Here is a 17,084-nt window from a genome sequence, read left to right as displayed (position 1 = left end):
TGAAAGTCTAATGTTTATCAGTACATTACAGAAAATAATGAACTTTATCACAATATGCTAATTTTTTGAGAAGGACCTGTATATATATATATATATATATATATATATATATATATGTGAAACTCGAAAAATTAGAATATTGTGCAAAGTTCATTTATTTCAGTAACTAACATGAAACTAACATATGAGATAGACTCATTACATGCAAAGTGAGATATTTCAAGCCTTTATTTGTTATAAATTTGGATGATTATGGCTTACAGCTTATGAAACCCCAATTTTGAGGTACCCTTTGCTCAGGGGCTTTGGATTAATTAGCTGACTAGAGTGTGACACTTTGAGCCTAGAATATTAAACCTTTTCACAAAATTCTAATTTTAAGCTGCATTAATGCATTTCCTTTTAATTTGCATTACTGAAATAGATGGACTTTTGCACGATATTCAAATTTTTCGAGTTTCACCTGTATATATCCTAATGTTGCAGAGACTGGTATTGCAACATAGCTTTGATTTATGCTTTTAAGGTAGTTTGTGGAGTCTCACTGTAAAGTAAACTGACATTGAGGTCTCTGATGTTTAACCCGGGCCGCGTTCTGATGCAAAACAAGTTGTGACCACACAAATTCTCAGTAGCAATTGGAGAGAAGCAAAGTCCTTGTACCGTCGTGGAAGATACATAAAAAGCTACAATTCTAAAGGTGAGTCCTATAGTATTATACCAGATCATTAATAAATAGACATGAGGTGAGACTCTGCAGAGGTTCTCTACATCAGAGAACCTCGACATTAAAGCCTTTATACTACTTATTGAGAAGTCTCCTAGCCACCGGACACTTGATATAGCCTGGTCTCAGTGTGTTAATTTCACATAAGGTTCTTGTCATTAGTATAGCTTTTTAGCATAATTGTTTATATAAATGTTATAGAATATCATGATAACGTGGTTTCCTTTCTGGTTACACAACATCCATGTATTTGGGATTAGCACAAGGTTTCCTCTTTATACATGTATTAGGCTCTGTTCATACAAGTCTTATGGCATTCTGTTTATGACAGAGCCATCACAGCTATGTCAGATAGATAATCAAATCCCGATGAATCCTGACTAATCAATGGGGTCCATCTGGTTCTACCAGGGTTCTGGAACTTTCGACGGCAAGTAATACCAAAAAACAGTCATGGTAGCAATGTCTTATTGGTTTCCCTGCTCGGGTTACTCCCCAGCATACCAGGAGTGATTCTGATAATAATGTATACAATATGTTAGTAGATTTTTGCCGGTGTGATCTCATAATGTTAGAAAGGCTTACTATGTGTATTTAGAACTGTACAGATTAACTGGTTTATAGTATATGTTTAGGACCCCAGGATTTGCACAACCTACATCATGAATAGGACTCCTTACCAAGTCTGTGCTATGTTACTTGCTGTGGCGGGGATGACTTGTACCATTGTGTCCACTGTGTCCCTTAAATGGAAAACTTCCAGTAGCAGTGGTACCATTATTACTTCAACGTCCATATTCGAAGGGCTATGGGGGCATTGTGTAGGCACCTCTACAGGCTCCGTACAATGTAAGAGGTTTTCGTCTCTCTTCAGTCTTCCACGTAAGTACTTTTAGATTTAATGCCTATTACAATTAAGCTACGTAAGTAATATTGTATCATACTCATATGTTTTATACTTCAGAATAGAAACATATTACTTTAGTAATAACTATCTATATAAAGTGAGCATTGATGCACCAGATGCCAAGCATGCACAGTCAGTCCCCTCATCTGTCACCATAGCGGTGTGGCTTGAAATAATAGACATCAACGTATATTCGTTTTCAACTCCATTACATTTCAAAGTGGATTTCCCCTTTAAATGATCACTCCAGAAAGGAATACTTGTAAAGACAAGTTACCAAAATTGTCAATGTTTTGCATCCCCCTGTGGAATCATTAATGTTCTGTTGAAAATTTCACATCTAATTAAGGTGAAATATTTATCAGCAGATGTTTAAAAGACACTCATTCACTAAAAAGCTAATGCACCAAGAAGGCGTTGTTGGAATGGAATGAAGCTTTCTATGTGTGAATGTAATCAAAATATATGTTAGGATACTTTCACATTAGCGTTAATATTTTACAGTATTGCGATCCGTCAAAGCGTCTCAATACCGGAGAAAAACGCTTCATTGTCAATGGGGACAAAACGTAACTGAACAGAACGGTATGCTCCAAAATGCATTCTGTTCTGTTCCTATAACGGAGAGCAAAACGCAGCATGCTGCCGTTTACTTTCCGTCCTGGGATGCGGAGCAAGACGTATCATGACCCACAATACAAGTCAATGGGGACGGATCCGTTTTCTCTGACACAATCTGACACAATAGAAAACGGATCCGTCCTCCATTGTCTTTCAGTGGAGTTCATGACGGATCCGTCTTGGGTATATTAAAGATGATACAACCGCATCCGTTCATAACGGATGCAGAGGGTTGTATTATCAGTAACGGAAGCATTTTTGCTGAACCTGCCCGATCCAGTAAAAACGCTAGTGTGAAAGTAGCCTTAGTGATTATAATATTAGAGCGAAACGTTACGTTTATTGGGGGAAACTGTACAATTGAAAGGAGGCTCTAGGACCCTGTTGAGCACCTCAAGCCTAGATACAAGCTGAGATACGGTTGGGCATGGAGGCATACAGGTTCGGTATGGTATCTTGCAGCACATTTTCCCACAGATGTTGCAGCTGGACCTGTAGATCCAGCACACTTGTAGGTTGCCAAAGCTGGTGCCCCAGCTGGTCCCTTAAATGAACAATTGGAGACTGGGCAGGGCAAAGAAGTAATCTGGTAGACATGTTCCTGAGAAACCCCTGCTGTGTATGTGGGTGAACATTATCCTGCTGAGCTGTTAGGGTCCCTCGTATAACTACTAGGGGTGACCGACTGTTGTATGTGATGGCATCTCAGATCATCACTCCGGAAGTGTGTCACCTCACAGCAAAGTAATTTTAGGAGGTTTGCTGCTTGGTGCAAAGAAGCTGACATAACACGGATGATGGATACATCTTCTTAATTGTGGATAAAGCAGCATAAGAGAAACAACATGTTTCGGGGATACTCAGGTCCCCTTCATCAGGTTCATCGGGTTAGGCTTGCTTCACAGCAAAGGCAGGACTGAAGGGCTCACCACAAGGCCTCTGATACTCAAGCCTGACCATCATGGGACCCTAAACAGAACCTGGATTTGTCGCTAAAGACAGGTCCAGTCACTAGCAATCCATGTTCAGCCTGAAAATGCTCCAGGCAGATACATGGATGTGTAATAAAGGTGTCAGCTGTTTTGTTATGGTGGACAATGAAACGGTGGGAGCTGCTCGTGCTTGTCAGTGGATCAAACAACCACAGTCTACTAGTGGTCTGTCTGGGTTGCTCGGAGTCTACACCACTGCTCCCAACACCTCCTAACAGCTAGGTCGGAATGGCTTAGGTGGTGGGCAATTTGTTGAAACGACCATCCTGCTTCTCTCAGTCCACTGATGCACTCAAAGCCTGTCAACTGATCAAAATGTATTTGAGTGCATCACTTAGGCATGTCTAGCAGTCAATGATGTCTCACTAAGAGGTGCACTACTCAAAAGTAGCCTCTCAGAGGATACAGGCAGTGGGGTAAGCACTTTTATGCCCTCTTCAGGCAAGACCCAGTGACTTATCAGACCACCCCTGTACTTATTTACATAACCTCCTGAGACAGCAATCCGACATTTCTATTTTGATGCATTATATATATATTTTTTTCAGTAAGTGCATTTATCAAAAGTTATGAACACACTTCTCAGATCTTAAGATACCAAAGACAGGTAGAGAAAATGAATTTATTTTACAGATTTATTGTCTCTTCTACTGCATGTATCTTGGAGGGATTGGAATAGGCAGACAAATATCCACAAATAACAAGATTATATTATGTTTTTTCTTCTGATGAAGGCGTCATGCACACGGCCGCTGTTTTTGTCCGCAGAATTCGAACCGCATTCACTTCAATGGGGCCGCAAAAGATGCGGACAGCACTCGGTTGCTCGTTGCTCCGTTCCGTGGCCCCGCAAAAAAAAATATCCTGTCCCATTCTTGTCCGCGCTTTGCGGACAAGAATAGGCATTTATATTGAAGGCTGTCCGTGCCGTTCAGAAAATTGCAGAACGCACACGGACGCCAAACACACAACGGCCATGTGCATGAGGCCGAATATAAATGTTTTTTAAGCAGTGAGGGGGAACGTGAGAGGGTGTAAGATTAGACATGGCAGTGTGTAGGGACACATGCGTTGAATATGTATTACAAAAGGGGTTTTTCAGGACTTACTCATTGTTGACCTGTCCTTAGGACAGGTCATCAATATCAGATAAGGCTGTGTGCCTCTGTGAGACCTGGAATCTATGTAAATACACTGACAGCATTATGTCAGTGTAATTCAATAGTTTACTGTTGTTTTTTACATAGTTTACTTTTCAGTTAGTGTTTTTTTAAGCAAAAAACAGCATTTCTGGCATTATGTTTAATATTTTTATATATTTTACAGTGTTCACTATACGGGATAAATTACATGGTAATTGTGTAGTCTGGGTTGTTATGGACGCAGTGATACCAAATATGTGGAGGAGATTTTTGCAATTCTGTACACTGAAAAGTTTTTTTTTAATGGAAAAAATGTTTTGTTTTTACTTGGATTTTTTTAAATAAAGCTTTTTTAAACTTTTTTTTTAAATCCATTTACTCGTCCCACAAGGGTACTTATCAAGCGATCTTTTGATCGCTTCTATAACAGCCTGTACTGCTGATGCTGTCAGTGCTATACTAGAGAGGCGCAGCCTGATGGCTATACACATACTCGGACCCAGGAGTGCACCTAGCCTTTCTGCTGCCTGAAAAATATACTGCACTTGGAAAACATTACATACAGGTCTACAAAACATACCTGGTAATACAGCGCCATATACTGTGCCCACTGTGCTTCCCAATACTATACTGCAGAAACAGATAATCCCTCTTCTGCTGCCCCCCTCTTGCCTCACCTCGCCTCATGGGTGGTGCACCACTGCTCGGACCCAGCGTCATTTAACCTATACACTAACTACTGTAGTTTGGTGGTTGTTTCAAGCTGACAGATAGATGTCCACATAAAACTTCAGGTTTCCCATGATATTTTGCTCCCAAAAATTTAAGCGTATTTACCTTTCACTAAAGCAGGGGCGGACTGGTAACTTAAAGTGGCCCTGGAAAAAATACTAAAAGTGGCCCTGTTTTGTAGTCAGGTCCAAATTGATGGAAGGCAAGGCCAGCAATACTGTTCTGACGTTGGAGCCAAACCACAGGACTGATTATTATATTGCTGGGTATTCTACTACCCATTATATGATTGAAGTACATAACAGAACTTAATAGTGGTTATGTCTATGCCCCACAAGTTTAGGGCTAGATCCAGTATTGAGATGTATCCATTTGAATGGTATTTTATTTTTTTAAGATTTTTGTGTATATTCTTTTATATACATTTTTATATATTGTTTCCTTACAGCTTATGTTCACGACACGATAAAGTACTAAAGAGCACTAAACATCAAGATCCAGTCCTCTCCTAACTGTATGGTCATGTAATTTATCCATAGAGACAAATAAATATACTGTACTGTTGCTAAAGACCACTAGGTGGTGGTAAATGGAAACCTTCGATTTTAGTGGTAAAAGTAGTGTTGATCGAGCACCAAAGTGCTCGGGTGTTCAAGTCGAACACCTCGGGATGCTTGGGTGCTCTACTGAGAACCCGAGCACAATGGAAGTCAATGGGGATACCCGAGCATTAAACCAGACACCCCCTGCTCTGAAAAGGGGAGGGTGTCTGGTTCATAGGAAAAGGTCAGAAATTGATGGAAACACCACCAAAATGGTTTGGGAACAGCATGGGGAGGATGTCTGGATGCATCTTGGACTCCCAGGTCGCTGCTGGGAACAATGTTGTCCGAGTAGTACTCCACTTTTACAGACTGACAATAATACGCACAAAACCAAAGATTAAATCGATTTTAGAGGAAAAATTGTTAGGAACCATTCTTTCCTGTATATTTACTTGAATATAAAGTGCAAGTGCTGCCAAAAATTACAAGGAAGAGGCACTCTGATACAACCTGTATATCACATAAACGAGGGCCTCATTCACATTGTGGTACAATAGTTCAGGTAGTGGGACTTATACACTCATAAAGCCTATGCACTAAGTGAAAGGGCTGCCAAAAATTACAAGGAATCGGCACTCCAATACACCCTTTATTACACATAAAGGAGGGCATCATACACCCTTGAAAAATTATGAATAATGGTCTGCTGGTGACCTTCAAAAACATTAGGAGCAAGGGCCTGCTGGTGACCCTCTAAGACATTACGGGCGAGGGCCTGCTGTTGATCTGACCATCTAAAACATAAGGGTTGAGCGTCTGCTGGTGAGCTGACCCTCTAAAAGATTGTAGGTGAGGGCCTGCTGGTGAGCTGACCCTCTAAAACATATGTGAGGGCCTGCAGGTGAGATGACCCTCTACAACATTAGGAGCGAGGGCAGACTAATAAGCATGTTAATATGATGGAAGAGGAGGAGGACGAGAAAAGTAAGATTGAATCATATACCCTTTTTTGCGGTGAAAGGGGTGCATGGGAATACGGTATATTCAGTACATTATAAAAAACACATTTAAAGTGCCTTTATATTCAGCCGCTTTTCTCTGGTGGAGTAGAGAAGTCAGGGGCAATCCAGGCCTTGTTCATTTTTATAAGAGTAAACCTTTCATTATTTTCAGTTCAGATTATTAGTTATTATGCCCCCAGCAGCATTGAATACTCGCTCTGACAAAACGCTGGCGGCAGGGCAGGCCAGCACCTCCAAGGCGTAGAGCGCCAGTTTGTGCCACATGTCCAGCTTCGACACCCAATAATTGTAAGGCACAGTGGGATTATTGAGGATGCTGATACGGTCTGCTACGTACTCCTTCACCATCTTCCAAAAATGTTCCTTCCTTGTGACACTAGACCTCGCATCAGGGTGAGGGTGCTGGCGGAGTGTCATGAAACTGTCCCAGGCTTTGGAGAGTGTTGCCCTGCCTCTGTTGGAACTGCTGTGTGTTCCCCATGTCTTCCCTCCTCGGTTGCCCAAGGAACTAAGTAAGCCGCCAGCGTTGTCAGCTGGAAATTTTTGGAGAAATTTTTCCACAAGGACCTTCTTGTATTGCACCATTTTGCTCGTCCTCTCCACCACAGGAATGAGAGATGAGAAGTTCTCTTTGTAGCGGGGGTCGATAAGGGTGAACAACCAGTAATCGGTGTTGTCCAAAATGCGTATAACACGTGGGTCACTGGAAAGGCAGCCTAACATAAAGTCAGCCAAGTGTGCCAGAGTCCCAACAGGCAAGACTTCGCTGTCGTCATCAGGAGAATGACTCTCAATCTCCTCATCCTCTTACTCCTCTTCTGCCCATCCACACCGAACAGATGGAATTAAACTTCCATGGGTACTACCCTCTGTAGCGGAGGCAACCGTCTCCTGCTGCTCCTCCTCTTCATCATCATCATCCAATTTGCGCTGAGAAGACAAACTGAGGGTGGTCTGGCTATCACCATGTGTAATGTCTTCCCCCATTTCCACCTCTTCCACATGCAAAGAGTCGGCCTTAATTGTGAGCAGCGAGCAGTTGAGTAGGCACAAAAGTGGGATGGTGACGCTGATAATAGCATTATCGCCGCTCACCATCTGTGTTGATTCCTCAAAGTTTATTAAAACCTCACAGAGGTCAGACATCCCTGCCCACTCCTCGCTTGTGAAGAGCAGAAGCTGACTGGAAAGGCAACAACCATGTTGCAGCTGGTATTCCACTACTGCCCTCTGCTCCTCACAAAGCCTGGCCAACATGTGGAACGTGGAGTTCCAGCATGTGCTCACGTCGCACAACAGTCGGTGAGCTGGCAATTGTAAGCGCTGCTGCAGCATTGACAGACTGGCGGAAGCTGTCGTTTTGCGGAAATGGACACACACGCGGCGCACCTTCACCAGTAGTTTAGGCAAATTGGAGTAGGATTTGAGAAACCGCTGAACCACTAAGTTGAAGACGTGAGCTAGGCATGGGATGTGTGTGAGCTTGCCGAGCTCCAAAGCCTCCACCAAGTTACGGCCATTATCAAACACAACCATGCCTGGTTGTAGGTTGAGTGGCGAGAGCCACAGGTCAGTCTGGTCTCTTATCCCCTTCCACAGCTCTGCGGCGGTGTGCTGTTTGTCACCTAAGCAGATCAGATTAAGCATGGCCTGTTGACGCTTCCCACTGCAGTGCTACACTGCTTCCAGCTACCGACTGATGGCTGACTGGTGCTGCAAGAGGATAATTCTGCGGTGGAAGTGGAGGAGAAGGCGGAGAAGTGGCGGTTGGAGCCACTAACGTAGGTGGTGGCGGAAACCCTGATGGAATTAGGGCATGCAATCCTTGGCGTCGGTAGCACCTATGCAATCCCAGGGTACAACTCGCTCCTGGCCTCCACAACGTTCACCCAGTGTGCCGTCAGGGAAATGTAGCGTCTCTGGCCGAAAGCACTTGTCCATGTGTCAGTGGTTAAGTGGACCTTCCCAGTAACTGTGTTGGTTAGGGCACAGGTGATGTTATGGGCACATAATGGTGTAAGGCACACTGTGAAAAATAGTGGCGGCTGGGGATTGCGTAATGAGGGACGGCTGCCGACATTAGGCTGCGGAAGGCCTCAGTGTCCACAAGCCTAAATGGCTTTTCCAGGGCCAGTCATTTGAAAAGTTGCGCATTTAGTGCTATGGCTTGTGGGTGGGTGGCTGGGTAAGGACATTTGAACGGTGCGCTGGGACACGGAAGTGGATGTGGTTGCTGATGGTGCTTGCGAAGGTCCAGATGCAGGGCAGGAGGCATCCGGGCCTGCGCCTTCGACAGGGGATTGGCCAGCACGTAACACAGGGGAAGAGGAGGCAGTGGTGTGACCCGCAGACAGAGATTGTGGACCCAGGCGTTCAGCCCACCTATTACGGTGCTTTGATGCCATGTGGCGGATCATCCTGATGGTGGTGAGGTTGCTAGTGTTCATGCCCCTGCTCATTTTTGTATGGCACAGGTTGCAAATTACAATTCTTTTGTCATCCGCACTTTCCTCAAAAAAGCGCCAGACTGCGGAACACCTACCCCATGGCAAGGGAAATTTCCGCAAGGGTGTACTCCGGGGAACAGTTGCGGGCCTGTTTGGTGTGGCCCGCCTTCTCCCTTTTGCCACCCCACTGCCTCTTCCAGCCTGTGCGGTGCTGCGTATCCCTCCCCTCTGTACTGCTCCCCGCTCGGCTTGCCACCTTCTCAGGTTGGGTCAGTGACTTCATCGTCCATCACCTCCTCTTCCACTTCCTCACTCTGCTCATCCTCCTGACTTGTTGACATAACAACAACCTCAGTTATTGACAACTGTGTCTCATCCTTATCATCAACCTCTTGAGACACTAATTGCCGTTGACTTATTGGCAACTGTGTCTCACCATCATCATCCACCTCCACCAATTGCTGTTCCCCACCGTCATCTTCTTGTGATTGTGGATGCTCAAGAGTTTGGGAATCAGGGCACAAGATCTCATGTACCTCTTCAAGTGGGCTTGTCGAGAGGTCCAAATGAATGAATGGCGCTGAAAAGAGCTCCTTGGAATATCCGAGTGTGGGATCACTTGTTTGGCAGAACTCTTCATGGTGGGAGGAAGGAGGATCAGGGTGAGGATTGTGTTGACCAGACTCTTGGCTACTGAGACTAGACTTGGTGGAAGACAGGGTGGTGCTTAACCGACTGGAAGCATTATCTGCTGCAATCCAACCGACCGCCTGGTCGCATTGGTCTGAATTCGAGAGCGATGTCCTGCGCTGCCCTGCAAACTGGGACATGAAGCTAGGTATCGTGGATGATTGTTTTTCTTGTGCTCTCGCAGCAGGCACAGTTTCAACGCGCCCAGGACCACGGCCTCTGAGTACACCATCAGCATCACGGCCACTTCCCTGTCCCTTACCGCTCGCCTTCTTCATATTAAATGTTATATGTTACTGTGTCACACGTACAGTAGCGTAGGATTTGTAAGTGTATGCGCAAAAAAATTAAAAAAGGTATTTGGGATGTGCAAAAGTCACACAGGAGATATACCACAGATAATGTCGCTGAGGTCAGCAGCAGCTAATAAAAAATTACAGGGAATGTCACAGGTATTTGGGATGTGGAAACGTTACCCAGGAGAAATACCGCAGATAATGTCGCTGATGTCAGCAGCGGCTAATATCAAATTACAGGGAATGTCACAGGTATTTGGGATGTGGAAACGTTACACAGCAGAAATACCGCAGATAATGTCGCTGATGTCACCAGCGACTAATAAAAAATTGCAGGAAATGTCACAGGTATTTGGGATGTGGAAACGTCACACAGGAGATGTACCTCATGTAATGGCACTGTCTGCACCAGACACCATCTACGGAAAAAGTACACTGGATGTCACAGATATTTTTGGGATGCACACACAGAAGATGTAGCGCAGATAATGTCACTGTCTGCAGTGACCTAACTATTGCACGCTATTTAGCGCAGGATGCGCCAAAAATAGATATTTCTGCCACAAACAATAGTCCTTAAAATAACTTTTGGGTCTGTAAAGTTTTAGCAATTTAGCGCAAGTTGCTCTAAAAATATATATTGCTGCTGCCACAAACAACAATAGTCCTTAAAAGGGTTTTCAACAAAAAAATATAAATATTCACTCCCTACATTATCTTTCCCATCGTGAGCATAGCTCTCCCTGACTAACACTGAGCCGAACACGTATCATCGGGGCGTTCCAGCCAGCCAATCACTGTAATGACATTGGCATTACAGTGAAGGGCAATACTTACCTGCACATTCATTGGCTGCGTAGCAGCCAGCAAACGTGCGGGGAGAAGACTTGAGCATTGCGCTCGACCAAATGTGGTATTCGGCCGAATACCGCCATGTGCCGAGCATGCTCGATCAACACTAGTAAAAAGCACTGTATTTTACTACAGAGCAGAGATTGGCAACCTTTTCTGGTCCGAGGGCCACAATGTCCAACTTAAAGGGTTTATCCAATATCATAAACTGCCCCCTATGTGCTGGGCCCCTCACAGGGAATATACTTACCTGGCTCATTGGTCCCTGCGCCTCTCCTGGTCCCCGCACCGCCGCTTTGCTTTTCCCCGTGCACTGATGAAAAGATCTGGTGTCGGGGGGTGAGCAGCCATTGGCAGGCGGGGACGAGCCTCCCTAGCATCGCGAGTGACGCTAAGGCAGTCTCCACCTGTCATTGGCTGCTCGCCCCCGACACCAGATGTTTTCATCGGCACACGGGGAGAAGCAGCAGCGGCGGTGTGGGGACCAGAAGCGGCTCCGGGAGTGGGGTAGGTATATTCCCTGTGAGGGGCCTGGCACATGGGGGAGCAGTTTATGATATTGGATAACCCCTTTAACTCATTCCAAGGGCCACAATTAAATTTTAAAGAGTTAGATCCATCTTAGAGTTTGGTGGCTAAGATTATTTAAGATACAGTATTAGCATAGATATAGTGCCATACCAAGCTCATTACATAAATGCAGCACCAGAACCAATCTAATAACATAAATAAAGCGCCAGAACCAAGCACAGTATATGCACACAGCACCAGCTCAAAAAGCTGAATACAGATACCATTTGCACAGTCAGGTTAAACCCTGACATATACGTATGTCTGCCTTAATCAGTCTTTGGCAGATAAGTATTTACATTTGGTGACTTACAAGTGACGTATTCTCCATCCAGTTCAGACTACACTGATGACTTCTCCCAGCCACTGCTTGTCTCTGCACAGTTTGCTGCCCAGTTGTCTTCAGCTTCTTGATGTACCAACACATCTGGACCCTATACACTAACACAACCCCTCTTAGTGCCACCCACCTGAATAATTGTGGCATACAATGTGCCCCTGAACACAATCATGTCACATATTTTGCTCTCTGGAAATAAAGCATCACACAGAAAGTGCCCCTAATGTTAGTGCCACACACTCTGTGCCTGCTGTATATGGTGCCACATGCTTGGTGCCTTCTATATATACTGCTACACCCTCTGTGAAACTCATATATAGAGCCCCATACTCTGTGCCTCTTTTATATAGTGTCTCATGCTTTGTGCCCCTTTTATATAGTGCCTTATACTCTGTGCCCCTTTTATATAGTGCCTCATTCTTTGTGCCCCTTTTATATAGAGCCTTATGCTCTGTGCCCCTTTAATATAGAGCCTCAGGCTCTGTGCCCCTTTTATATAGTACCTCATTCTCTGTACCCCTTTTATATAGTGTCTCATGCTTTGTGCCCCTTTTATATAGTGCATTATACTCTGTGCCCCTTTTATATAGTGCCTTATACTCTGTGCCCCTTTTATATAGTGCCTCATTTTCTGTGCCCTTTTTAAATAGTGCCTCATGCTCTGTAACCCATTTATACAGAGCCTTATGCTCTGTGCCCCTTTAATATAGAGCCTCAGGCTCTGTACCCCTTTTATATAGTGCCTCAGGCTCTGTACCCCTTTTATATAGTGCCTCATGCTCTGTGCCCAATTTATATAGAGCCTCCTGCTCTGTGTCCCTTTTATATAGTGCCTCATGCTCTGTGCCCCATTTATATAGTGTCTCATTCTCTGTGCCCCTTTTATATAGTGCCTCATGCTCTGTTCCCCTTTTATATAGTGTCTCATTCTCTGTGCCCCTTTTATATGGTGCCTCATGCTCTGTGCCCCTTTTATATAGTGCTTCCTGCTCTCTGCCCCATTTATATAGAGCCTCCTGCTCTGTGTCCCTTTTTTTATAGTGCCTCATGCTCTGTGCCCCATTTATATAGTGTCTCATTCTCTGTGCCCCTTTTATATGGTGCCTCATGCTCTGTGCCCCTTTAGTTAGTGCTTCGTTCTCTTTGTCCCCTTTAAACAGTGCATAGGTGCATTATGGCTAAGGGTGCATTTGGCATCTGAAACGTATCAGGGTAGCTCTTTCTGTATTCCTGTGTCGATTTCCTTGGAATTTTTAAAGAATATCCAATAAAGATTCCTTCTCTGGCTGGAACCTTCTTTTCTTTGCTGATCCTGGTCTTAAACCGCTCCATGCCGGAGAGCATCCGAGCTGGCAACATTTGTCTATGATCCTTTATATAGTGCCTTATGTTCTGTGCCCCCTTTATATAGTGCCTCTTTCTCTGTGCCCCCATTATATAGTGCCTTATGTTCTATGCCCCTGTAGTTAGTGCCTCTTTCACTGTGCCCCCATTATATAGTGCCATATGTTCTGTGCCCCCTTTATATAGTGCCTCTTTTTCTGTGCCCCCATTATATAGTGCCTTATGTTCTATGCCCCTGTAGTTAGTGCCTCTTTCACTGTGCCCCCATTATATAGTGCCATATGTTCTGTGCCCCCTTTATATAGTGCCTCTTTTTCTGTGCCCCCATTATATAGTGCCTTATGTTCTATGCCCCTGTAGTTAGTGCCTCTTTCTCTGTGCCCCATTATATAGTGCCTTATGTTCTATGCCCCTGTATATAGTGCCTCTTTCTCTGTGCCCCCTTTATAGTGCCTCTTTCTCTGTGCCCTCTGTCATGGCTCTTGCCCTCTTCCCTCTTTATATAGTGCCCCATTCTCTGTGCCCCCATAATATAGTGCCTTATGATCGGTGACCGTTTATATAATGCCTCATGCATTGTGCCCCATGTTTTGTATATGGCTGAGCACTAGAGAATCCTCTGGTGGGCCCAGGCTCTGATACCATAGTGGGCCCCAAAGGGCCTTTGGAGACAATAAATTGGCACTAGGATTTATTTATTTGACTCAATATCTATCAGACTATATTGATGATATGGGGGTTGGGCCCTGAGAATAATTTCCTCTGGTGGGCCTGAGGAACCCCAGTCCTACCCTGATGGCTGGTGTGTCTGTACTCCAGGCATTGCAGGACTGCCACTTGTTTGTCTGGGACTTTAAGCAGAATAAATGGGCCATAATACTCCACCGCCAGTTGTACATTTACAGCAGTGGAAGAAGCCAGGAGTGACTCATAGCCTGTGGTTAGTATCTTCCTATAGGATGTCTCAGCCGTCTCTTCACTATGCAGACCATAGCATATATTCTTGTGTATGAATACACCCAAATCCATCTATGGTGCCCACATGCCAGATTGCATCATTTATATGGAGGATGTTATGTCGCTTAAACTCTGCAGGAAGAAGGATGACACATTTGTTTAACAGAAACATATAAGTAGGCGCAGTTTCGGTGTCTCACTGTCTCTGTTGGTCGATAAGGGGAAAAAAATGAAGCCTTTTGCTGAACCTTTGCTCAATCTCCAGGCAATATGACTCATGTGCGCCCCTGATAACATAAACTATGACTGTTTACTGAAGGATTAGATCATTCCCCCTGGATGTCAATATTCTGTCAAACATTAATTATGTTTGGTGCTGTTTGTTCTAAGAGATTAGAAGCAGGATGAGCGTTGGCTTATGGCGGCAGGTGGACTCAGCCCGCTCAGATGCAGTTTGGCGTGATTGGCTGTCACATAGATACAGATCCATGTAGTCCCATAACGACAAACATCTCATAAGGAGAAAAATGACCCACATTTAGTGGGGTTATCCCATGAATAATGTAAAAAATGAAAATCAAACATCATCTAGTATATGACAACCTCTTTCTAACAAAGCTAGAACCAGCCCTGTACCTCACATGGATCCAAAGATCTCCCCATTTATTGCTCCAGTTGTTCTGCTAGTTATTTCAAACTCTCAGGTTGGGGGGTGTCCTTTGTCAGGGGGCATGTTCTTTCTGCTGAAACTGGTGGCAGTTGAAGTATGAAACTGAGCATGTGCTTCCATCTCAGTGAGTAGGACAGAAAAATGAGAAAAATACAAACAGCAGGTGGCGCTATACAGATAGATTTCAGTGAATAACTCAATGGCTATAATACATTTTTAATTACATGCAATTACAAAAGTATTCAGATTCAGGTGCTGTTTTGAAAAATAATGAATATTTTCCGTGGGACACCTTTAACCCCAGTGGTAAAGAAAAGAAAAAAGGAAGGGAGCAAATTCATTTAGGGGTTTGTAGCCCCTAACCAAAGAGTTATCTTTGGTCCACGGTTTCCATCTTGCTGGATACACTGCCCTAATGTGTGCTGTATTCCAATCCAATATTCATTTGTGAGATAGGTTTTCATTTGGTATAAGACTTCTGCACGCTGGGTAGATTTTAAGCATGAAAGAACTGAGCTACACGAGGCATCTACATTTTGACCCCCCACCCATCGTTCTTCCCTGGGGATGTGTTAAATTTTTAACTGTCCGTAGTGTATTGCCGATTCACAATACACCTGGCCGGCACCCCCATAGAATTGCCTATTCTTGTCTGCAATTGCGGACAAGAATAGGAAATGTTCTATTCTTTTTGGGAGATTGGACCGGAAAATCGGGGGCGCGCTCCGGAAATACGGTTGCGGACAGCACACTGTGTGCTGTCCGCATCCATTCCTGCCCCATAGAGAATGAATGGGTCCGCACCCGTTCTGCAAATGCGAACCCATCTACAGACGTGTGAATGGACCCTAAAAGAGCAACCTCTGGAGTTGGTGCAAGTCGTCACAGCCTGACCTTTAAATTTAGGATAAATATTTCACCCATAACAAAAAAAGGCCGTGATGACATTAGTAAAATAAAAAAAATTATACTCGCTGCCAAGAACCACCTCCGTTACAGTTACTCTATCGCTGTAGCCAATCACTGGCCTGAGCAGTATACAGCACATGAGCGCTGAGGCCAGTGATTGGCTGCAATAGTCATGTGTGGTAGATGGATGCATCACACTGCAGTCAAAGCTTGATGAGGAGGACAGAGCGGCGGCACTGGAACGGAGGTGGTTTGGAATGGTATTGCTTTTTTTAAAATTATTTTAATAAAATCCCTTTAATGCGTGAACTAATAATTAACTTTTGTGGGAGTCTTTATTAACAGCAATCTCATATTTCGCTATTATGATGATTCGAGAATGTCGTGCAGTATTGATGACTTACCTCCGGAAAGGTCCTCAATAACAGATTGTCTAGGGTTCACCCCCCAGCACTCCCACTAATCAGCTGTTTGAAGGGGTTGCGCAGCTGCAGCAAGTTCTTATTTTTTTCTGAACTTAGTGTAGTTGTTGCTATATCTTGATTGTGTCTGCACAGTGCTAATCAGATTTAAAGGAACAGGAACAAGAAGAGTTATGATGCCCACAGTATGGCGCGCGACTGCTGAAGGCCACTGATTGGCTGCTGCGGTCATGTGCTGGCTGCTTGTAATCAAGGTACAGGGGCTTCTCCGATGGATTGGCAGGAGGTAAGAGAGGTAAGTAGTAGTAAATGTTTCTTTATTTTACAACATTTTGGGGCTGTTTTTTATTATTTGGATAACCCCTTTAACATCACATCAGAAAAGCCACATTTCAATACTACTGCATTGGGGGAACAGGCCTACAGCTCTCCAGAAGACTTGTATTTTTACCCTTTTCTGTATTGTTAACTACTATTAAAGGGGTTAAAGGGTCATCAGTATCGATTGGTAGGGGTCTGACACCTGGGACCCCGCCAATTAGCTGTTCGGGAAGTCAGCGACACCGCCGTAGCACTGTAGCCTTCTCACTGCATTTTCTAGGCCAGTGACAATACGTACATTGGTCATGTGGCCTAGGTGTAGCTCAATGAATGGTTCTGAGCTGCAATACCAAGCATAGCCACTATACTATGAACGGCGCTGTGCTTGGTAAGCAATGAGAAGGCCTCAGCGCTCATAGGAGTGCCGATAGCTTCTCAAACAGTTGACCAGCGGAATCCCGGGTGTCAGACTTCCACCAAAAGGTGTTAACATCTCAGAAAACCCTATTAAGCCCCTCAACACTTGAAAAGGAGGTTTAGTTGGAAGCTACAGAATGTTGTACATTTAAACCATATCT

General features: G+C 44.3%; 1 protein-coding gene across 2 annotated transcripts in view; it reads left to right on the top strand.

Annotated features, from left to right (window-relative positions):
- The first annotated feature begins 543 nt into the window (after positions 1–543).
- The window catches only part of LOC122935676 (claudin-15-like), a 91,320-nt gene continuing 74,779 nt past the window's right edge, over positions 544–17,084 (top strand). The window contains exons 1-2 of one of the 2 annotated variants that reach the window (XM_044291499.1): positions 544–700; positions 1,352–1,609. In XM_044291499.1, coding sequence (XP_044147434.1) covers positions 1,390–1,609 — 220 coding nt within the window. In that variant the 5' untranslated portion in view covers positions 544–700; positions 1,352–1,389. The remainder of the gene's footprint in view (positions 701–1,351; positions 1,610–17,084) is intronic. The other variant, XM_044291500.1, reaches the window with a different exon arrangement.

The sequence above is a fragment of the Bufo gargarizans genome, chromosome 4, assembly GCF_014858855.1.
Source record: "Bufo gargarizans isolate SCDJY-AF-19 chromosome 4, ASM1485885v1, whole genome shotgun sequence".
NCBI lineage: Eukaryota > Metazoa > Chordata > Amphibia > Anura > Bufonidae > Bufo > Bufo gargarizans.
Note: the sequence above shows the minus strand (reverse complement) of the source record. Positions and strands in the feature narration are given on the sequence as shown.